Raw genomic sequence first — 25110 nt, 5'->3', positions numbered from 1 at the left:
CATTCCTTTTGTTTTCAGTAATGATTATTATTACCATAACAAGGTTATTTTTGTACAGTTATTTTTCTAAATTAAAATCAGCAAAAATGAAAGGTAGTACCAAGGGAGAGCTACTATGATGTACTTTATAAATACTTCACAATATAAAAAAAATATATATCATGTTTTTCTCACTGTGGTAGGTGGCAATATGCACGAAGAATACGAATCGCCAAAAAACAAAAGAAGAATGTGGAAGTGAAAGTGGAGATTTTCAGTGAATTATCCATTGACAAATCTGTCAGTAGATTTTGGAACAGATATCAATGAGAGCTAGCTAACATATCTGTTTTATCTGACAAGTGGGAACGGTTATATTTTATCAGCCTGGTCGATATATCTGTATTATATCAGTCATTGGCCACCCAGCTCTCTTTATGTAATCTGTTTTGGCATCTGCCATATCAGTCAATCACTAGTAGAAATTGTGAAGTCAGTAGTTGTTGGGAATTTCTTTATTTGTGCCGATATACTTGGAGTTCCTCATGGTTTGGTAGGTGCAATGCTGGTGGAATCTCTCAGATCAGTTTGTCATTTATAGTGATGCCACCTGAACTCACTAATGTTTTTTCTCTAGATTGTTTTCCATCTGGATCTCCCTGGTAAAAAAAACAAAAAACATGTCTCTATTTCATCTCTTTGTTTCCATGGCAACATTGCAATGGTGAGAGGAGAGCTATTCAGCTTCTCCTTAAGGAAGAATTGCACCATGAAAAACAGCCTCAATGAGATGAAGAAAAAATTGGAGAACTTCTTGGAATGGAAAAGTGGAAAGGAGGACAGATAGGGAGTGAGCGAGAGGAAAAAAAAGGACAGAGAGTGACAAAGATAAGCTGATAGAGCGTCAGGCTCAGCACAAGTTTGCATATCACAGGATATCGTAGCTATGACTACCTTTAAAGATGTTTTTACCTTGCTGTATAAAAACCTTGTGGTGACATTTTTACCCTGTCATTATTTACTCACCTTTATGTTGTTCCAAACTGTATGACTGACTTTCTTCAGTGGAGCACAAAAGATGTTAGGCAGAATATTAGCCTAAGTCACCATTCACTTTCATTCTGTGGGAAAGAGCAGCATCAACAGTCTTCAAAATTTCTCCTTTTGTGAAGAATTTTGTCTTTTTTGGATGAACTATCCCTTTAAGAGAATCAAGTGTAGACCTCGAGTCCTTAGTGGTTTTTTTGGGCTTCTGCCACCTTGGGCCCCTTGTTTGCTGCATGTGTGGCATGTGCTCCACTCAACACAAGCCTGCAAGTGAGTGCAAATAACACACATGCGATTGATTACTTTAAAAATGAGATATCATTAAATAGATACTTATCACACCGTCTCTTTAAAAGGATGTCCACTCTACCATGCATGTCGAATCTGCAGCGGAGGGCGGGAGGGCCATGTGGAGAACAGCCAGTTGTCTATCATCTAAGAGTGGGGGATGTAAATAAAAGATAGGCCTGGTTTATTCTGTCACAGAGGGAAGGGAGATATTGCGTGTTTCTTTGACAGAGCGCGAGGCGCAGAGAGAATGAGTTAAAGAAAGGAACAGCTTGTTTGCTCTGCTGAATTGGGTAGCTTGACACAAACACAGGAACTGTGGTTTGGTTTGAGTGTAGAGGGAGAGCAGCACAAATAAAGCAATAGCCTGTATGTGCAAACGCGGAGTGAGGGACGACGGCTCTAATAATGGAAGAGCCTGTTGCCGGGCTGCAGTGGATGGAGGGCGGCTAATAAAGAAAGAGCCGCAGTGTGCTATTGTAGAGGGAAGGAGACAGGGAACAGCCTGTTGACATTTGAGGTCATGTGACCACCAGCACTACAGTCAGGAGAGGAATTCAGAAACGAGCCACAACAGGCTGTGTGACAAATAATGAAAATGAAGAAGCTCTCGTAGTAATTTGAAGATCAGAAGAAGTGAAAGGGAACATTGTCCTTAAATTCTCTGTAAATTCTATGGCCCACATGATGAACTGGGTGTCTAAAAAGTGTATTCATAATTCATAGAGGAACTTATCTAAGCCCCTTGACTTACAACCCCAATTCCGAAAAAGTTGGGACAGTATGAAAAATGTTAATAAAAACAAAAAAAATGATTTGTACATTTATATTCACCCTTTGCTATATTGAAAGCTCTACAACTACACAAAATAATGATGTTTTATCTTGTGAATTTGATTTTTTTTAATTTTTTTTAATTTTATTTTTTATGTACAGTAAATTCAAATCAGTTGATTGCAACACACTCCAAAGAAATTGAGACGGGCAATTTAAGGCAATTTAAAAACAAGGCGACAAGTTGAAATAACAAGGCAATGTGAAACAGGAGATGTTAAACAGGTGAGGCAATTGTGTCATAGTACTGTGTACTGTATAAGGAGCTTCCAAAAACAGCCTAGTCCTTTAAGAGCAAGGATTGTTCAACTTGTCAATTTGCCAACAGATGCTTCAGCAAATAATCCAGCACTTTGAAAACAATGTTCCCCAAAGACAAATTGGAAGGATTTTGGGCATTTCACCCTCTAAAGTGCACAATATAGTTAAAAGATTCAAGGAATCTGGTCAAATGTCGTTGCATAAAGGGCAAGACAAAAACCACTTCTGAATGTGCATGATCTCTGATCCCTCAGACGTCACTGTCTTAAAAACATAATTTATCTGTAATGGATATCGTAAACATAGGCTTGGGATAACTTTAGTAAACCTGTGTTAGTCAACAACACTCTTTACTATGCAAAGCAGAAGCCCTACATCAACACTGTCCAGAAGCGCTGCCGACTTCTATGGGCTCGTTCTCATCTTAGATGGAAAGTAGAACAGTGGAACTGTTTTTTGGTCCGATGAGTCCACATTTCAAAGTTTTTGAAAAACACAGCCATCATGTTATCCAGGCCAAAGAGGAAAAGGACCATCCAAGCTTCTATCAGTGTCAGGTCCAAAAGCCAGTGTCTGTATGGGCCAGGGGTGTGTCAGTGCCCATGGCATGGGTAACTCGCACATCTGTGAGAACACCATGAATTCAGACATGTATGTACAAATTTTGGAGCAACATATACTGCCATCCAGCACCGTCTTTTCCAGGGACGTCCCTGCATTTTCCAGCAGGACAACTTCAAACCACACACTGCCCGGATTACAAGTGCATGGCTGTGTGAGCAGAGAGTGTGGGTGCTAGATTGGCCTGCCTGCAGTCCTGAACATCTCCAATTGAGAATGTGTGGTGCATTTTGAAGCGCACAATACGGCAACGAAGACCCCGTACAATTGTGCAGCTAAAGACCTACATAATGGATGAATGGGGGAAAATTTTATTTTCTAAACTTAACAAACTTGTGTCTTCAGTACCCAAATGCTTACTAAGTGTTTTAAGAAGAAATGGTGATGTTTCACAGTGGTAAACACTCAACTGTCCCAACTTTTTTGGAGCTTGTTGCAATCATCTGATTTGAAATTACTGTACATTTAAAAAAAAACAAACAAAAAAAACAAACAATGAAATTCACAAGGTAAAAACATCATATAATGTGTAGTTGGAGATGTTTCAATATAGCAAAGGGTGATTATAATTTAGAAATCACACGTTTTTGTTTTATTAGCATTTTTTCATACTGTCCCAACTTTTTCAAAATTGGGGTTGTAGAACATTTTTTTCCCAACAATGAAAATTCTGTCTTCATTGACTCACCAGGTATGACATACTTTCTTCTGTGGAACACAAAAGGAGACATTTTAAAGAATGTTCTCACTTCTCTTTCCCATTCAACAAAAGCATACAGTGACCAGGGACTGTCAAGCTCCAAAAAAAAAAAAAAAAGCACTATATATAGTAAATATTCCATACAACTTGCTGTATTCCAAGTCTTCAGAAGACATATGATATTAATAACACCAAACGGCATTGCTTCTCGCATTTTTCATAACCAAGCGTGACCCATCAAGTGGGAAAGGCGAATGGAAATTTCTACAGGGAGCTACAGGGAGGGCAAGATTATCAGTGAATAATGACTTACATTTTTATCTGTTCCTCACGCAAAACTATTGTATGGCTTCAGAAGACTTTAAATATAGCGCAAGAGTAGTATGAACTATTGTGCTTTTTTGGTGCTTTTTACTTGTTTAAAGACCAGTGCAAGTCAAAACTTCTCCCATATAGGTTTTAAATTACAAAAGAGTGAGTAAATGATGACAGATTTTTCACTTTTGGGTGAGTGTTTTTTTTTATTTATTTATTTTGCTGTTGATTTTCTAAATATAAAAAGATGCAAGATCAAATTTCTAGAAATCAGCTTCAAAGCATTTCAGTGATGTTTTGGAATGTTTACTGTAAATATGAACATGCCTCTTCCTGCCTCTTCTGTAGCCCACTGGATACATGGACGCCCCATTGTCTTACAGCACTATAGAGGACCTGCAGCTGTTATCCTGGGACAATGCCCCTAAATACTGTGTCCAGCTAAGCTTTCCTGGAGGGACGGTCCTCCTGCAGGTATCACCAGCCTTCTCACAGTTTCAGAATACTCACGCTGCAGTTATCTTCTTGGTCTGACTCATTTTGCGAATGTTTGTGTGCACTCACAGGCTGCTAACAGCTATCTGCGGGACCAGTGGTTTCACTCTATACAGTGGAAGGTAAGTTTACGTAAGCATTAATCTACAGGTGCATCTCAATAAATTAGAATGTTGTGGAAAAGTTCATTTATTTCAGTAATTCAACTTAAATTGTGAAACTCGTGTATTAAATAAATTCAATGCACACAGACTGAAGTAGTTTAAGTCTTTGGTTCTTTTAATTGTGATGAATTTGGCTCACATTTAACAAAAACCCACCAATTCACTATCTCAAAAAATTAGAATACATCATAAGACCAATAAAAAAACATTTTTAGTGAATTGTTGGCCTTCTAGAAAGTATGTTCATTTACTGTATATGTACTCAATACTTGGTAGGGGCTCCTTTTGTTTAATTACTGCCTCAATTCGGTGTGGCATGGAGGTGATCAGTTTGTGGCACTGCTGAGGTGGTATGGAAGCCCAGGTTTCTTTGACAGTGGCCTTCAGCTCATCTGCATTTTTTGGTCTCTTGTTTCTCATTTTCCTCTTGACAATACCCCATAGATTCTCTATGGGGTTCAGGTCTGGTGAGTTTGGTGGCCAGTCAAGCACACCAACACCATGGTCATTTAACCAACTTTTGGTGCTTTTGGCAGTGTGGGCAGGTGCCAAATCCTGCTGGAAAATGAAATCAGCATCTTTAAAAAGCTGGTCAGCAGAAGGAAGCATGAAGTGCTCCAAAATTTCTTGGTAAACGGGTGCAGTGACTTTGGTTTTCAAAAAACACAATGGACCAACACCAGCAGATGACATTGCACCCCAAATCATCACAGACTGTGGAAACTTAACACTGGACTTCAAGCAACTTGGGCTATGAGCTTCTCCACCCTTCCTCCAGACTCTAGGACCTTGGTTTCCAAATGAAATACAAAACTTGCTCTCATCTGAAAAGAGGACTTTGGAACACTGGGCAACAGTCCAGTTCTTCTTCTCCTTAGCCCAGGTAAGACGCCTCTGGCATTGTCTGTGGTTCAGGAGTGGCTTAACAAGAGGAATACGACAACTGTAGCCAAATTCCTTGACACGTCTGTGTGTGGTGGCTCTTGATGCCTTGACCCCAGCCTCAGTCCATTCCTTGTGAAGTTCACCCAAATTCTTGAATCGATTTTGCTTGACAATCCTCATAAGGCTGCGGTTCTCTCGGTTGGTTGTGCATCTTTTTCTTCCACACTTTTTCCTTCCACTCAACTATCTGTTAACATGCTTGGATACAGCACTCTGTGAACAGCCAGCTTCTTTGGCAATGAATGTTTGTGGCTTACCCTCCTTGTGAAGGGTGTCAATGATTGTCTTCTGGACAACTGTCAGATCAGCAGTCTTCCCCATGATTGTGTAGCCTAGTGAACCAAGCTGAGAGACCATTTTGAAGGCTCAGGAAACCTTTGCAGGTGTTTTGAGTTGATTAGCTGATTGGCATGTCACCATATTCTAATTTGTTGAGATAGTGAGTTGGTGGGTTTTTGTTAAATGTGAGCCAAAATCATCACAATTAAAAGAACCAAAGACTTAAACTACTTCAGTCTGTGTGCATTGAATTTATTTAATACACAAGTTTCACAATTTGAGTTGAATTACCGGAATAAATTAACTTTTCCACGACATTCTAATTTATTGAGATGCACCTGTAGTTGCATTTGGCATGGTTTTAATGAGAGTGTATCATTTTATAGGACCGTTCATACTTTGCTGTGGACACTTAATCAGGGTTCACATGGTCCTTGAAGCACTTAAAGTGCTTGAATTTAGCTTTTAGAAACTGAAGTGCTAGAATATCGACTTGTTTGATAAAAAGTGTTTAAAAGTGCTTGAAATTAAAACAGAACATTTCTTTTGTGTAATGTGTGTCCATCAAAGATGAGCAACACAAACTCCACTTTCAATGAATAATGTGCCATTTAATATCCTTTCTGTTCTTTACAGTCATTTGTTGATCAAAAAGAAAGACACATTGATTGTAATCACACATAGTATGGATGCGGTGAAGAAACGTCTCCTCTTGTGTTATTGTTGCTGAATCGAAAAATGTATTTGAGACTCTCGCTGAAATACCGCCATTCTTAAAGAGTACCATTTTAGCACTTGTTATATAAGTGCATGTAAACTCAGTGTAAATACTTGTAAATTGTGCACATTATTTCAAGCAGTGATGGCTCATATCATAAATCATTCATTATATAGGATATATGCAATTTCATGCCATAATATAAATTGATAGATTTGTAAATTTTTAAACAGCAAAAATTTCTTATTAAAGATTCTAATAATGATGACAGAGGAATGAAAAAAATAAAATAAAAGACACTATAAACAGTCTATAGCTCACTGTTCTCAATTTTTAATAGTCTGTTAACATCAAATCGGAATTATTGTAATTACGAGTGTCCGAATAGTGAATACTGTTCACATCACTAGTATTACAAGTTGGAAATTCTGACTTGTATGAAGGTGACAATTTCTCTCACTTGTATGAAGTTCTTGAAAATTGAAAATTGGTGCTGAAAAAAATGTTTTTATTCAGTGATGCCTGTATGAACCCTGCTTAAGCCACTAAAAAAGCTTTGAATGCCATTGCAAACTATCAGACCAAGTGGCATTTGCAAACAAATGATGCTAGACCTTTCCTCATAACTGGCTTTATCTTTCTAAGCCATTCTTAAGGTCACACACGTTCATCACATTAACAATGAACATGTTTCAATAATTTCGACAACCGTTCAGTGTCCAAATACTTTGTTGTTTTAATTGTGAATTGTATACTGTATATATTGTTTTCTCATTTAACAGCGAATAAACTACTGTACTTTTGTGAAATGTTTTGTGCAAAGTGTGCTTATGCACACTTTCTTTAAAATACCATAAAATAATATTTTATTGGCATTCATACATTTCATGCTATGACATTCATACATTTTTAAGTGTGTCCTAAGTGTCTAAATACTTAAAATAAATGAAATATAATAGAATAGACTCACAATCCCCAACCCAATCACCACAGCTAATTCCTGTGCAAATTTACAGTGATGGTCTTAATGTAGTTCAACAGCTGTTATCAGATATGTGACCACTGCTGCATTATAGCAGTAAAAAGTGTGCCGGTTTCATAACTGTTGGTTGCATTGGTAAAAGGCAGGTGTGTGTAATCTGGGTTATGTGTCTGCCTTTGACATATATGCAGAAAAAGACTTACAAGTACCGCAAGGTTCTGAATAACCCGAGCCGCTGGGAGGTGGTATTAAAGGAGATCAAAGCTCTAGTGGATATGGCCTTGACATCACCTCTGCAGGACGAGTCCATCCATCAGGCCCCACTGCATATCATCTCCACCCTGCTCGCTGAGGTAAAGCACACAGACACGGTTTCCCGACTGTCTAAATGGGGACACACCATAGACGTTTAATTAGACTTCTCTTCTGCCCTACAAAGCCTAAATTTACTGCATTTTGGCAGTGTTGTTCTCAAGTAAATCTATCACTATAACTGTTACTCATACTTAGGGTTGAATAATAGTAACAAAAAACCCTAACCCTACTTACAGACATGAATTATACCTCAAATTGTGTGGCTTGTTGAGTAAAGGTGTGATATTATATTCCACCCTAAGTTCCTTACCTGGCGGACAATACAAAGGACATAAAAATCCCATACACTTGCATTCCAGAAAGGTCCTGAGTCATTTAGGGACTTTAGGGGTGAGCTCTTTTGACTTGGGCCAGTACACAGCCACCAAAAAACATTCTAGCAATCACCCAAAAAATATTAGCAACCACATAGCAACTTCTTGGCAACCACCCACAACACCCAAGCATTGTGGCAAAGAATTTTGCATGGATAAGAATCACTCACATTTGCTTCTGACAATGTAAAAATCTAGTTGAAGTAACTACACATTAACCCAAACTTTAACTCTTGTCTATTAGAAAACTTTTGGAATTTTAAAATGATCAAAACAACTATTTGTTTATGAACTACTTTTTCCTTTTGAGGACATCACAAAAAGGAGGCTCTGTTGTCAGATTTGTGTGATATTTTTCAGCAAAATTGTCCCTGAAATGTAGGTTACATACACACATCATGTGGTTATGTGTCTCATGCATTAATTGAGGTGCATGTTACATGTCACTTTTAAAAGTCAGTTTGCAGTTTTCTAAAGCTAAGAGTTATCTGTGGTTGCCTTTGTAGCTGTGAGGATATTACCTCAAGTTTTAAATGGCAACACTACGCAGTTCCTACGGAATGAACGCTTCCCTTTCTTTAAAGTTCTTGCAGAGAGGGATGCATTAGATTGGTGCATGAAGATTAGAGATTGAACCATTGTGGATTTTGCAGATACCAATAAATTGGTGGAAAATGCTGTAGTTTTTAAAATTGATTTTTAAAATGTTAAAAAAAAATCTTAGTCATTCCTTAATATTTCAGGCTCAAAATGAATAAATTCTCAGATGCAGTTTATTGTTCAACCAAAATCCCAGTAATAGTCAGAAAAAATTAATTGGTGTATAACCCAAGACTTTTAACTATAAACAAGCCCGAAACACATCAGTAACTCTTATTTTGAAATGATAGAGACTTGGCTCCATTACAATGCACTGTATTTAAGTAATTAGCAAATTAATCTTTTGATGGCCTATATATTCACATTTCCATAAACTCATATTTTTCTTTGCATGCATTTACATTTTTAATTGTCTTAGAACACTTGATTATCTGAGCAAAATAACAAAATATGAATTAAAGTGAGGATAAAAATATGAATGAATACTGTCAATGTTTTGAGCAAATCCCCATGAGGTGTCAATGACTGTTTTATTTAATCTCTGCTGCTTTTATAAGAACTGTAGAATCCTCCAGCACTGGCCATAGAGTAAAACTAAGAAATATATATATATATATATGTGTGTGTGTGTGTGTGTGTGTTTACACAGTTGTGCTCAAAAGTTTGCATACCCTTGGAGAATTGGTAATATATGTACATTTTTTAAAGAAAACATGAGTGAGCAGGCAAAACACATTTCTTTTATTTCTTATGGGATTCATATTCAACTGCAGGTTATAACAGAATGGCACAATCATAAAACAAAACATGGCAACAAAGAAAAAAAAATTAAATGACCCCTGTTCAAAAGTCTGCATACCCTTAGTTCTTAATACTGTGTATTGCTCCCTTTAGCATCAATGACAGCGGGCAGTCTTTTGTAATAGTTGTCTATGAGGCCCCAAATTCTTGCAGGTGGTATAGCTGCCCATTCGTCTTGGCAAAATTCCTCCAGGTCATGCAAAGTCTTTGGTCGTCTTGCAAGAACCGCACGTTTGAGATCTCCCTAGAGTGGCTCGATGATATTAATGTCAGGAGACTGTGATGGCCACTCCAGAACCTTCACCTTTTGCTGCTGTAACCACTGGAGGGTCAACTTGGCCTTGTACTTAGGGTCATTGTCGTGCTGGAAAGTCCAAGAGCGTCCCATGCGCAGCTTTCGTGCATAAAAATGTAAATTGTCTGCCAGTATTTTCTGATAACATGCTGCATTCATTGCCATCAATTTTCACAAGATTCCCCATGCCTTTAGAGCTCACACCCCCCCAAAACATCAGTGAGCCACCAAAATGCTTCACAGTGGGGATGGTATTATTTTCACTATAGGCCTTGTTGACCCCTCTCCAAACATAGCGCTTATGGTTGTGACCATAAAGCTCTATTTTGGTCTCATCACTCCAAAATACAGTGTGCCAGAAGCTGTGAGGCATGTCAAGGTGTTGTCAGGCATATTGTAACCGGGCTTTTTTGTGGCATTGGCGCAGTAAAGGCTTCTTTCTAGCAACTCGACCATGCAGCTCATTTTTGTTCAGTTGTCCTCGTATTGTGCTCCTTGAAACAACCACACCATCTTTTTCCAGAGCAGCCTGTATTTCTCCTGAGGTTACCTTTGGGTTTTTCTTTGTATCCCGAACAATTCTTCTGGCAGTTATGGCTGAAATCTTTCTTGTTCTACCTGACCTTGGCTTGGTATCAAGAGATCCTTGAATTTTCCACTTCTTAATAAGTGATTGAACAGTACTGACTGGCATTTTCAAGGCTTTGGATATCTTTTTATATCCTTTTCCATCTTTATAAAGTTCCATTACCTTGTTATGCAGGTCTTTTGACAGTTCTTTTCTGCTCCCCATGGCTCAGTATCTAGCCTGCTCAGTGCATCCACGTGAGAGCTTACAAACTCATTGACTATTTATACACAGACACTAATTGCAATTTAAAAAGCCACAGGTGTGGGAAATTAACCTTTAATTGCCATTTAAACCTGTGTGTCACCTTGTGTGTCTGTAACAAGGCCAAACATTCAAGGATATGTAAACTTTTGATCAGGGCCATTTGGGTGATTTCTGTTATCATTATGATTTAAAAAGGAGCCAAACAACTATGTGATAATAAATGGCTTCATATGATCACCATCCTTAAATAAAAGACAGTTTTTTTTATAAGTCATATTTTCAAAATCAGTGCCAAAATTTCACAATTTCTGTAAGGGTATGCAAACTTCCGAGCACAACTGTGTGTCTGTACACACACACACACACACACACACACACACACACGCGGTCAAAAGTTTTGAAACTTTACTGAAATGTTTCTCATGATCTTAAAAATCTTTTGATCTGAAGGTGTATGCTTAAATGTTTGAAACTAGTTTTGTAGACAAAAATATAATTGTGCCACCCTATTAATTTATTTCATTATAAAACTAAAATTTAATAAATAATTTTTTTTTGAAATTGATGAATTGGACCAAATAATAAAGAAAAGCAAGATGGAAACTCCTACAATACTGTTTAAAAAGCATCCCAGGGTGATACCTCAAAGAGTTGTTTGAGAAAATGTTAAGAGTACATGTCTGCAAATTCTAGGCAAAGGGTGACTACTTTGAAGATGCTAAAATATAACACAGTTTTGATTTATTTTGGATTTTGTTTAGTCACAACATAATTCCCATAGTTCCATTTATGTTATTCAATAGTTTTGATGACTTTACTATTTTAAATGTGGAAAAAATATAATAAAGAATGAGTGTTTCAAAAATATATATATATATATATATATATATATATAATACACACACACACACACACACACACACACACACACACACACACACACACTATATAAGCGATAGTTCCAAAAGTAACTATTGTACCGATTAATCTGTAAAATCGAGATATATTAGGTCAACCTCTAATGAAGATCATGATTTGTCTTTCAGTCCCACTTAAACTGAGCATTTCACCTCAAAGAAGATTTTGAAAGTTCTAAAAACAGGTCTCTTTCAGGCTTTTGGTCAAGGGATTGTATCCCTGAGTCACATAGGGTTTCCCAAGAAGTCCATTAACATTTTAAAAGCAGGACTCGCTGGTTGTTGAGTCACTTAGCTGTGGCACTGCCGCCCAATGAGCTCTTAACAATTCATTTTTGTCATTGCCTTCCCAGAACACCAACCTCAGCGCTCAGGACCATGAGAATATTATAGTGGTGAGTGAGTCTCTTTTTCTTTAATTTGTTAGTGGCTTTTAGAAAGATAAAGACGCATGTCCTCTGCACACAAGAGTGTGTGAAACCCTGTTGCTAACAAAGGCAGGATTACGTAATGTGTCTTAAGGCTCCGTGAAACAGTTTAGAGTAAAACTTACTTGAAAAAATTTAGACATTTATACTTTGTAGAAATAAACAGAATTAGCATGCACAGCTGTTTTAGAGTAGCCTCTAAAAGTTATGCAGATGAAAAGCAACAAGACTCTACATTAGGGCTGCATCTAACGATTATTTTTCCGATTAGTCGATTAATTTGCCGATTATTCTAAAGATTTTTATAATTATTACTTGATTAATATAACAATTAATTAACCTAAAATAAATATACAAGACTTGTCTCATTAATATTTCAATATTTTATTAAATCATCTTGTCTTAATGTACAAGAATCAAAGTGTGCACTGCAGGGCATTATTCTGCAACAAAAAAGTTACTATGAATGCAAACTTTAATACAGTGAAAGAGACACTCTATTAGCATAACATAAATAAACATTTCCAACATTCTTTTGAATGTCCATGTACTAAAATAAAATATTTGATGCCATGAGTGTACCTTCATTTACTATTGCTATTATTTTGAATGGCCATGGAAAATGAAGCAATGTGATAATTTTACCTGGTCGCAAAAAGTAGTCTGTTAATTTACCTGATGAACTTTCACCTTTTGCTGAACCTTTATGCTTCGTAGAGCTAATGTGTGCTTCTAAATCACTTGCACCTTTATTAGCAACTGACACATAAGTGCCAACTTTACATGTCATACATTCTGCTTCCCACAGATCTCGACCTGGATGAAAGCATGGGAATTATTTTGCAAATCTTCTGTAAATTTGCACTTTCGTTTGGGCATTGTTTCCAGTCAGCTGTCATTTGCTGCTGCTGTCAAGCAACTGTTTGATGCCGAACACAACAGCACGTTCGCGGAGAGATTGACAGGCAGGAATTTGGCCAATAGTTGCTGCAAGCCTCTTATAATCGACCGATTGGTGTGCGAGAAGGCGGGACTTACAAAGAGGGGTTAAAGCAATGCAAATATGCACGCGCACACACACACACACACACTGAAGTATTAGACCAGATGCACATCATAATGCAACTAATCCCGGACATTTTCGCAAATTTAGAAATCCCGACCGGACGCTTTTTTAAGGTCCGAAAAAGAGGACATGTCCGGGAAAAAGGACGTATGGTCACCCTACGTTAGCAGCTGTGCAGAAATTACTTTTAACATGGGGACGATGAGGAAACATTTAGAAAATCAGTTTAAAGTGACTACTGCTAACAGAAACACATGTTGAAATGCTAATATGTCATGCTTGAGTGGGGACAAAAAGTAAACAGGACTTACGGTGCTGCCTTGCTGCCGTCTTGACAAAGCGCTCCGAGATGCTTTTGCTTCAAGTGTTCATTTATGGCGGTTGTACTGCTGTGATAAGCCATTTCCAATTTGCATAGCTTACACACCACCACATTGTTGGGTCTCTGGCTAAAATACTCTCACGCTTTAGATGACCGTAGGTGAGTTTTTTTCGCATGTTATGCAAATCAACGTATTTCTGCAATCGATTACGTCGATGAATCGTCTCAGCCCTACTCTACATGCCTGTGGGGAAGGTGACTAATGGTTATAATCTATCCTTAGGCCATCGCACCCTTGCTGGAGAATAACCACCCTCCACCTGACCTGTGTGAATTCTTCTGCAAGGTAAAAGTGGCTACTTACCTGGCTGTTCTTCAGAAGAATAGGTTTATTAGTGCAGTCATCACGATTACTGATTAAAGGATGAGTATTACACTTCGGCATGCACCTTGTTCCAAGGAAAAATGAGCCATTACTCTTCAAAGTGATCAGACAAAGTTTACACCTGTTGGATGCAAAACAGCCAAAAAAAAAAAAAAAAAAGAAAATCACATAGACTTGCATTAAATACTTGAGTCATACCTAGCGACCCCAATATCATAGTGTACATCTCAATCAGCTTCTTAGCTCCCTATGTCATGAATCAGTATATCGTGAACATGAATTCAGGCACTGGCAAGGGTGTTCATCCACTGAACATTGGGACTCAATCACCTGCAACACGATAACAAGCTTGTGCAATCAAGCGCGGCTGTTATTAATCAACAATATCTCTGTGTAAATTACCATATAATTCATTATCGTTGAAGATATTCAAACATGCAGTGTTACTATGAAAGATAAATTACATTAAATAAATGAATAAAAATATAAAGGAGTGTATTTTACATTTCTTTTAACAACTCTAATATTTAAAAGAGTGTTTCACTTTCATGGTAATAATGAATGAATGACATTACAAACAACATCTCTAAAAGAGAAAATAAGGCTTGGACTTCATAGTTTTACACTTGTGCTTGTCTTCTAACGACTTGAGAGACTTCAGAAGACATGACAGTGTTTCCGGTAAGGGAACATAGTGAGCAGCGATGCTCCCTAGTTTTTACAGTGCATTGTAGGATTTTTTTAGAGAGCGAAGGTTTCAGTGCACTGGAACTATTTTGCGTATGAGACAGCCCAAAAAATGCCTGACTCCCTGATCAGTGCCCTGACTACAGAACTAGGGATCTGATTGAGATGCACCCATAGAGACTTGGAGGGGCTGTTTTGACTTGGGCCAGTAAACAAACACCCAAAATGCTCCAGTAATGTCTTGACCACATAGCAATGCAGGAAAACCACTCAGAACACTTTATCAACCATAAAGCAATGTCCTGGCAACCACCCACAACACCCTAGCATTGTGGTAGCAAGTTTTGCATGGACGAGAACCACTCGGTCAGTACATGTAAAAATCTAGCTCAACATTGAAACGTTTTTAAGCAAATAAAGCGTTTTCATTTTGCTCATGGTATTACCATGGTGTTTTGAAAATGTACATACCAATGTTATGTCATGGGATGTAAATATGTTAATTAGTGCCATTGTTTGTAATTAAAGTGCCATGGTATTACCATCTGATACTGTATTTCTTTAAGGGGATTAGCTGTAATGATTTTGTTGATTAATATATGTATTAATCTATATGGTTTGTGTTGTTCCTTTGCATAGCACTGTAGGGAGCGTCCTCGGTCGATGGTGGTGATTGAAGTGTTCACTCCTGTGGTTCAGAGGATCCTCAAACATAACATGGTAAGTGCGTGTGTGTGTGTGTGTGCTACACTAGAGGTGCTATCGAGTTCACACATCGCAGCTCCCTTGTTTATGTACTCTCATCCTGTGTTTTCCTCTGGTTGCAGGACTTTGGGAAATGCCCCAGACTCCGTCTCTTTACTCAGGAGTATATTCTGGCACTGAATGAACTCAACGCTGGCATGGAAGTGGTCAAGAAGTTTATTCACAGGTGAGTGACGTTTTCCCTTATTCAAACACATAGCCCACACATAGCAGAGAAAGTGGTCTCTCTGTATACAAGTGAACTCTGTTGTAGTGATTGACTGTTATGGCCAATAACAGGTATTGATTGGAAGTAAGACTTGCAGTGGGGTCTGAGACCACATGGAAAATCTGGGGTTCAAAATATACTTTAAACCTGGATATAAACAAACAAATTTAGGATTTAGAGATATTAAAATATATATATATATATATATATATATATATATATATATATATATATATATACACACACAGTACTGTGCAAAAGTTTTAGGCACTGGTGAAAAATGTTGCATAGTAAGGATGTCTTCAAAAATAATGCCATAAATAGTTTTCATTTATCAATTAATGTCATGCAAAGTCCAGTAAGCATAAAAAAAAAAGCTAATTTTTTTTTTTTTAAATGTTTGTGGTATTCAAAATTATGCCACATATGCTGTCGATTGAGCTTAACTTGTATTGAACCCGGAACATTCCTTTAAAAAAAAAAAGAGAGAGAGAAAGTTCTTAGGAAAAATTCTAAGAAGTTCTTAAATATTTTCTATAGAATGTCATTTTTTTTCTTAAGAATAAAATGACATTGTCGGATTATACTAGCATGCTTATGAGGTTGCCTTGTCTAATACAACACATTCAAAACTTCAACAACTTTACATAGTAACGATAAATTTTATCTATTAAACTTTTTTAAAGTAGCAAGCACCTTGCGATAATTTTTATGAATGTGAAGTGCATGAGCTGTGTTAGTTTAATGACATTAAACGTCTTTGGAGAATTTACTTGCTGTAACCATTTGACAATTTTTAATTTGACATTGAGGAAAAGAAAAGAAACAAAAACTTCAATAGACAGGCGCTAGAGGAAATTACTCCAAGGAAAAAAGTTCTCCTTGGGAAGCTTGATAATAATATCATGTCAGAAAGCAAGAGGCAGGCAATCTCAGCTTTCTAATGATATAACTGTTATGTTTCTTCTGTGGACTAAAGATCGTGGCATAAGAGCACTATGCAGCGCATCTATTTGAATTGACTAGCATAATTGGTTCCCACATTAGGAAGCTTCAAAGCAGCATTTATTGTTTGAATTTCTTGATTAAATTTCATGCATTTACATTGTTTGAAAATAAAAATAACATCAAACACAAAAAAGTCAAAAACGTGTTTTGTGCTAAAATCCCATTTCTATATAAACAGACCATTGCGACTTCCTACTCAACATGATACAACACGTCACATTAGAAACATCCCTGTAAATTCATTAAACATCTTACCTCTTGGGATTTAAGACAGCAGTGAGGTTATTCTAACTTGTAACATGTTACTTTTGGATTTTTAAGAATTTTTAATTTTATATTTGAGAATTTGAATTATTCCTAAGTTTTGTCTCTTAAGAAAAAAGTTAAGCACATTCTTAAGAAGTTTTCTCTCTTTTTTTTATTTTTCGGGAATACAAAATATTTTACACTTTTTTCCTACATTAGAAATTAAAAAGAAAATGGTCATTAAGAAGAATTTTCTTAAGAACGTTTTGTGAATCCGGCCTCCAAATTCCTTGCTTCCATGAAGCACACATGAGTCTCATATCATGTTGGGAAAACATGTTTTATCTATGCCAGCTCGAGTGCATGCTGTCATTAAACAAAAGGGAAAAAACATGCCAAATACAGAGAAATTTTCACTAAAGTTGTTATGTTAATTAAATAAATTGTACTGAAAAAACTGCATTAAATTAACAAAATGCAAAATTGAAGTATTTCCACTAGTGGTCTCACACTTTGAAACCTCACTGTATATAAAATTGCTAAAGTTAAATTAAGGCTTATTTCAATATTTACTCAAATTACCCCCCCCCCCCCCAAAAAAAAAAAAAAAAAGATTGTTATTAGTATGTTTTTTTATTTATAGTTTATTATTCGCTTATTTAAGGGGGCACAGTTATCAGGCGATACCATTTTATTGCTTATGGGCCAAATATCGGACAATTTATTGGTCTGTCACTACTCTGTAGTAACAAAAATCATTCTTATTCTGGCTCCACCTCACTTGTGTACAAAGAACAGACCTTCATAGGTACACAAACTGTAATATCCTTTTATCTGTCTAACTGTGTCAGTTTAATGGTTTAAGACCTTGCCTTGCCCACTTACTTCCCGTTACTGCTTTGTTTTTTTTTTGCCTGTCATTCTAAATGTGTTTGGGCATAGGAGTTCTGCTAACCTGACCTTTTCTTACATGTAATCATTACAGCATGCATGGTCCCACAGGACAGTGCCCTCATCCTCGGGTGCTCCCCAATCTCGTGGCTGTGTGCCTGGCTGCCATCTACTCTTGCTATGAAGAGTTCATCAACAGGTGCGTCCAATTCACTGGTTCGTCCAGACTCATCCCTCTGTGAAACATGTTGTACCCTTGAGACCTAGGCTGAAAACATTTCTTGGAATCATATTTACTGTCTCCAATCAGCCATAGCTTTAAATCATCTTAAAATACACAAGCCCCCTTCTCCAACCTTTTTAGTCTGTTTTTAGTGATAAATGTAGTGACATTGCTGTAGTGGCTTTTTCGGTCTCACTTGTCCTGTTTGTGTCATTACTCTTGAGCCTCTGGGCCGTGGTGAGCCCACCTGAGATGAATAAGGAACTATTTTCAGAAAGTTTCCATGATCTTTGCCGACACATGAGAGTGAGGAGTTTCAAAGCTCTCTCCCTAGATTTGCTTTTCTTTGCTCTCTGTTCTCTCACTCACTCTCCAATGGCCATTTAAATATTTTCCGTAACTATAGTTTCATGGATACTTTGAAGGTGCATAATTACATGTGTTTACCATGTAATGTTTGTTTAAACCTTTCATTCGATGTTCCATTTGTTATCATTTAAGTCAGCTGTCCATTAGTTACTTGTTAGGCTAATAAGGTCTTTCAAATGCTGTGGCCGTGTAGTAGCTTTTCCTACGCCGCTAGTGTTTTGTGAACGTTTCTTTCTTTTTTTCTAGAAAAATGTGGATTTTCATCATCGACTGACTTTAAAATGAATGATTAATAATTCAGTTAATCGATTAATCACTAACTTTATCGCAAAAAGCATGTGCAAGATTCCAAACACCATGTGAATGTAACCTAAATTAACTAAATTAAATAAATATACTTGAGAAATGCTTGTATTGGTACTACAGGGCTGAACGACTAATCAAAATAAAATCGAAATTGTGTTATGACAGTGCAGTTATCAAACCGCAAAGGCTGCGATTTAATAAAATAAATATGTTTGTGCACAGCTCTGTTCTCTGTAGCGTATTTACACATACTCAAATCACACGTGAGGCTAATGAGCTTGAGCGTGTTATTTTACAGCGCCCCAGATTCATTAACACCACCTTTGCATAATTCCAACAGTTACAATCATAGTCTAATTGATAATTTATATATATATATATATGATGCTTCAACATAGATTACGTTTAATCTGCTTCAGTTTCACAAGCAAGCCAACAGTGTGCATTTGTCAAGAATGTAACATGGCATGCATCTTACAAGCTGCAGTCTGCACTGTAGCTTTAGATATCTGTATATGCGTTTTTCGACAATTGCTCACTTGTTTAATGAATGCATTTATGCAGAAATTGATTAATCAACAATCAGTAAGCTAAATTGTGTAAATTATTAATGACAAATGACCCTATTATCGTTTTATCACAAACATCCCTATTTATGAAAATGTGCAAATATTGAGAGCTTCCTCTTGACTATCTTTGTCTCTCTCTCTCTGCCAGTCGGGACAACTCTCCCAGTCTCAAGGAGATCCGAAATGGTTGTCAACAGCAGAGCGAGAGGAAGCCGCCCATGCCCTTGCGTTTGTTGCGGCCCGAGCCGCCTACGCCACCCCCGACCACCACCCTGTCCCCTCCCCCAGCCCTGCCCCTCTCACCGCCACCTTCCATCGTCAACTCCAGTGAGATCCTGGTGGAACTGGAGCGGAACAACAACACCGCTAACGCACTTCGTAAGGCCCCAGCAGAGGGTGACAGTGAGCCCAACCTTATCGACTGTCTACTGGTTAGCCCCGCGCTCAACGCCCTATCCATTCAGCTGCCTGCCCACGCCGACAGAGTGCTGGGCTGTTTTGCTCTAATCCTCAAGATGCTGTAAGTGTGGTAATACTGGATCTTTTCTGTTGTAATTCCAAAACGGCCTGCTGTGGTTTCTGTCCTGTTTAAGCTGCATGTATGTAACGGCACTAGATTTATCTCTGATTGGCAGTGTTGGGAAAGCTACTTTGAAACTGCAGCTTGTCAGGCTATAAAGTTCTCAATTTTACATAGTTAAACAATAGTCAAGCTATACTTTTGCAAAGGTAGGAACAGAGAGTTGCTAACTACATTAAAGCTATTTAAGGGGATCAAATCTTTTAAATTTATTATCAGATAAAATAATTTTCAAAAGTATTTTTTGTTGCTCAAGGATCTCAATTAATGTGACAGCATCAAACTTTATTACTGGACAGTATGTTTTTCAGTAAGTGTTTTATAAGTTGTATTGAGTCTAAATATGCAGTCAGGGCACAGGGACTTGTGGGAGTGATGACGCAAATAAATCGCAGAATGGAATCTATTTTTGAACCAGTTTCTTGAAATGAACACTGAGAACAAACTGATTCATCAAATTCGCCGAATTGAAAACAGCTGAGCTACTGTCACCACTACTTTTAGTTAGTTACTTCCCAACACTACTGATTAGCCTAGTGTACAAATTATTGTTTTGGGATAATAATAAAATAGCAAACTCAGCCATGCTGAATCTTTTGAATGCCTCAAGCCAGCCTGCATATTTAAAACAGTCACTTTGTTACTACATTGTCCCAATACTGTTTTAGCCATTACCACCTACACCTGATCCTATTGTTAGCCATCTGGTTGCAGATCACAACTGGGCCTGGCAGTTTTCATCTTTCACATTAAGCAGCAGCCATTGCCCAGTCACACAAAATTATTTTTCTCCCCTGTTCTTGTCCTGCTTCTGACTCTCTAATTTTTGGGTCTTTTTCTCTCTGCAGATCAGACTATGATGACTGGAGACCAGCACTGGCCAGCCTGCTTCAACCCATCCCCTTCCCAAAAGAGTAAGAATGGCTACATCCTTCTCATCACGTTCTGCCTATCTTCTGCCACAATGGTTTTCTTTGGGATCAGTTGCTGTGCGTCAACTGATGTATTAGAATTTCAACTGTTTATAATAGACATACCTTAGGCACTGGTCACATTATTCAGCAGAAGGGTAATCATTTGCTTGAGAGGGATAGGAGAGATTAATATTAAAGGGATACAGTAAAACAATCCCAGATGTTTATGACTTTCTTTTTTCTGCAGAACACAAATTATGATTTTTAGAAGCATATTTCAGCTCTGTAGGTCCATACAATGCAAGCGAATGGGTGCCAAAATTTTGAAGCTCCAAAAAGTACATATAGCCATCATAAAAGTAATCCATATGACTCCAGTGTTTTAATCCATATCTTCTGATGCGATATGATAGGTGAGGGCGAGAAACAGATCAGTATTTAAGTCTTTTTTTTTTTTTTTTTTTGCATGAAATTCTTCTCCCTGCCCAGTAGGGGGCGATATGCATGTGTGTGAGTCACCAAAAATACAAGAAGAAGAATGTGAAAGTTAAAGTGGAGATTGAGTGAGAAGGTAGGAGAAATTATAGGAAAAAAGGACTTAAATATTGATCTGTTTCTTACCCACACGTCATATTGCTTCTGAAGACATTTAACCACTGGACTCTTATAGATTACTTTTATGCTGACTAATGTGATTTTTGGAGCTTCAAACTTTTGGCACCCATTCACTTGCATTGTGTGGACCAAAAGAGCTGAGAAATTCTTCTGAAAATGTAAATTTGTGTTCAGCAGATGAATGAAAGTCATACACATCTGGGATGGCATATGGGTGAGTAAATGATGAGAGAATTTTCATTTTGGGGTGAACTATTCCTTTAAATGCATTTATTTTATTTAGTTGTTCATTTTAGAAATGTTGAAGTCCCTTGCATTATGGCAGTAATGTAGTTTGGTTGCCTTTTGTGCTTAGAATAATGCTTGTGTAAATTAGAAGATGCTTCTGCAATCGATATTTAAAAATGAGGACCTCTGCAGAATAAGAAAACAACAACTTGGGTCATGCATATAACAAATCAAGATTTTCAACTTGAACATTCCACAGACAAAACACGATGAGGAGAATCACTCTGTTAGTGCACTTTGAGTTATCATCACATGAAATTACTTAAAGGGAACAAACATGACAACACCAGTACAAATAATACAATTAACAGTAAAAATGGTAATCATTGAGGCCAGAATTTGCTGATTTGTTTAAGCCGAGGTGCATGCTAAAACACAGAGTCTAGCATCCAGCTCTGCAGAAATCACTCTTTTGGCCATTATGCCATTATTCTTTTGGCCTACTTCATTTTCTCTCTCTCTCGTTCTCTGTGTTTCCCTTCGTAACATGGAGAAAGACTCGGATCAGGATCTTTGTGTACGTGAGGTGGGTTGGTCTCAAGAGGGGTGGTATGTAGGGGAGTGCACTGACGTGGGCGAGCCACAGCAGGGATCTGCAGTGGGATTGTGGGTATTGGCAGAGGTCCTCTGTGGCTCCTGTAATTGGCCCTGCAGGACGGGCCGCATCATTACAGATCTCTTACAGAGCCCTGCGGTTGCCACAGGTGGGGGGCTCACCTGCGCTCGTATGCCACGCCGAGCTTCCAGCCTTCATTAGAAAAAGTTAACAACAGCCAGACACATCCCAGAGCACTCATGAAACACATGCAAAACACTTTATGAAGTCCTCACAGACACACACGAAACACTTGTGATGATTTGAAATTGTAACACCATGCGTGTCAAGGCAAGAACGTCTGCAGGCTCAGAAAGCAACTTGTGTAATTATTGTGGAATGACGGCACTCTATTTTGCGTGTGTCTGATTCAAACATGTTTTCTCTGTTTGTTCTCTCCTCTCCAGGGCCCTTGCACATGCCAAATTCACAAAGTAAGTGACATCAGTAATGCCCCTACTGTATACAGGACATACAGAACATTAGAGACACTATAAAAGGTTTTATATAAAACATCAGTGACCAACAATCTGATTTGCCTGAGTTTCAGTAATTGTTAAAGGAATGTTTTGGGTTTAACACAAGTTAATCTCTATCAACAGCATTTGTGGCATAGTGTCCATACCACATTTTAATCATCCCTCAGTTTTTTAAATAAAGCAAAAATAGCAGTTAAAGTAAGGCACTTGCAATAGAGATACACAAGATCAGGCAAACCATTAAATACACAGTTTCAAAAGTATAGCCACTGTGCAACAATTCATACGTATTATCAAGAGACTAATGTGGTAGAATCCATTGCTAGTCTTGTCTGCAAAGTGTTATCTAATCTTTCAACTCATGTCATGACCATGTAAAGCCAGACAGATATTATAAGCATAAGGAGACCAGAAAGGGTCTATTTACATATAGAAATTAGGATGGTAACACATAACCAGAAGTTCGATCTACCCACAACAGTGATTGCACTGCTAAAAAGGCGTTTTAGACTATTTTACAGATCAGATAACACATTTTTGAATGAAAGAATTATTATAATTGCTACATTTTAACAAAAATATGACTGCATATTTCTGCTTTTAAACCCTCCGGTCATCGTGCCCCATAGACTTCCAATGAGCATTAATTTGGCCGCTTTTCCTCCATCTGGTCAAACAGTTCTCATCAAAAAACTGTACCGTTCCATGCTGATTCTGGCCAGCTGGCTTTACTTTTTCCACTGTGGTACATAACAGATCCATCTTTTGGCAACACCATGACAGGTAAACATTAGAGTGAGTGCGGCACGCTATGGGGGATGATAGCATATTCCAGTTTTTAGGACTGCTTTTTTACTCTGCTAAAATACAGCAAAAAGTAAAATAAAGTGAAAAAGGTGCTAGGTTTTCCATCATTTGCTGAGGGCTTGTGTTTGCCACCAGACACGAACATGCAGAAAGTTAAAAGTTCCCAGACTAGCTAAAAAGAATATTTATTGACAAAATATGATATAAGTATTATATGAAAATATATATGAGAATATATCGATGTATTTTGAGTTTAAATGAGCTAGTAATCTACTTCCCTGACCATCATAATAAAATCATGAAGATACACTAAATGAGTTGCCACGTACTAAACCCATTCCACCAGCGCGGTTGAGAACAGTTGAGTATGGTTAGCTAACTGTGCCGAGAATTCCAGGTTGAGAATGGTTAAAAATCATGTCATGCTCAGAACCGTTCGGCCCGATGGTGGAAAAGTGGCTAATGTGATATATGCTTGTTTTTACTAGCTGGGAAATGAAAAATTGTCTTATGTGGTACTCGGCGGCAGCAGCAGCATATTAGTTGATAGAACTTGACTTGTTTTGAACCCTGAACATTTCTTTAAGTTCTGAAAGTTGCGTGTCTTGAATTATGAAACTTAATTAGTGTTAGTTTAAGCTGACATGTTTAGTGTCATCTAACAGACCTGTTGTGTTTTATTTATTTTAACAGAGAACTCAAATATGTCATTCAGAGGTTTGCAGAGGACCCCAGACAAGAGGTGAGACATGCAAGCTGTAGTTTGCAGCAAGGTTGTTGTTCGATTAACATCTTAAATACAATGCTTACTTAACATTGCTACTATAGTCTTAGTAAACAATAAAATGGTTTGTTAAACTTGTTTCAACGTTTGTGAATGTGTGTGTTTCTCTCACAGGTCCACTCCTGTTTGCTCAGCGTACGTTCTGGAAAAGACGGGTGGTTCCAGCTCTACAGTCCAGGAGGCGTAGCTTGCGACGATGACGGAGAGCTGTTTGCTAGCATGGTATGAAAGTGTTCTTATGAAATAAGAGATATCTTCCTTAACTGTCTTTTGTCCTGCCACTGTAGCTACTTTTATGGTCTGATATCTTTCATTTCTCACAGGTCCACATCCTCATGGGCTCCTGCTACAAGACGAAGAAATTTCTTCTGTCCCTGGCCGAAAATAAACTGGGACCCTGCATGCTTTTGGCCCTGAGGGGGAACCAGACAATGGTGGAGGTACAAATGACTGACTGTTGCTCAAAACTCTAGTGAACTGTCCTCTTAGGCTACATTTTTAGGCATCAAAGGCACACTTTGACTCAAGGCATTTCTAAACAATAGGCAGCAAAATTATGCTGCTTTCAAAGATGACTTGTTTATGGTAGACTCAGCTTTCGGGGGCATGTTCATAGTGTGTATTCACTGACCGTCTAATGCAAATTGCACACAAAAATGGCAAGAGGTGGCTGTAAATCTGCAGTTCCAATCTGATTGGCTGCCTTTATGTAACTTGTGTGGACCTGTGCATGTGGGGAGGGTTATTCTATGAACATGTGCTACACGGACGGCCTTAAATATTGCACATCGTCTCCGTGTTTATATCAGC

At 37.8% G+C, this 25110-nt stretch overlaps 1 protein-coding gene across 1 annotated transcript in view; it reads left to right on the top strand.

The window, feature by feature from the left end:
• Window positions 1–25110, top strand: part of LOC127417263 (C-Maf-inducing protein-like) — a 53482-nt gene that overhangs the window by 21206 nt on the left and 7166 nt on the right. Inside the window, exons 2-15 of the mRNA XM_051657152.1 lie at window positions 4394–4519; window positions 4612–4662; window positions 7820–7981; window positions 12119–12160; window positions 13865–13927; window positions 15293–15373; window positions 15481–15584; window positions 17866–17970; window positions 19387–19758; window positions 20667–20732; window positions 22638–22664; window positions 24210–24258; window positions 24415–24522; window positions 24624–24740. Of these exons, the coding sequence (XP_051513112.1) occupies window positions 4394–4519; window positions 4612–4662; window positions 7820–7981; window positions 12119–12160; window positions 13865–13927; window positions 15293–15373; window positions 15481–15584; window positions 17866–17970; window positions 19387–19758; window positions 20667–20732; window positions 22638–22664; window positions 24210–24258; window positions 24415–24522; window positions 24624–24740 (1473 nt within the window). The remainder of the gene's footprint in view (window positions 1–4393; window positions 4520–4611; window positions 4663–7819; window positions 7982–12118; window positions 12161–13864; window positions 13928–15292; window positions 15374–15480; window positions 15585–17865; window positions 17971–19386; window positions 19759–20666; window positions 20733–22637; window positions 22665–24209; window positions 24259–24414; window positions 24523–24623; window positions 24741–25110) is intronic.

This window comes from Myxocyprinus asiaticus, chromosome 26 (genome assembly GCF_019703515.2).
Source record: "Myxocyprinus asiaticus isolate MX2 ecotype Aquarium Trade chromosome 26, UBuf_Myxa_2, whole genome shotgun sequence".
NCBI classification, from domain to species: Eukaryota; Metazoa; Chordata; class Actinopteri; order Cypriniformes; family Catostomidae; genus Myxocyprinus; species Myxocyprinus asiaticus.
The sequence above is the reverse complement of the archived record's forward strand: the minus strand, read 5'-3'. Positions and strand labels throughout refer to the sequence as shown.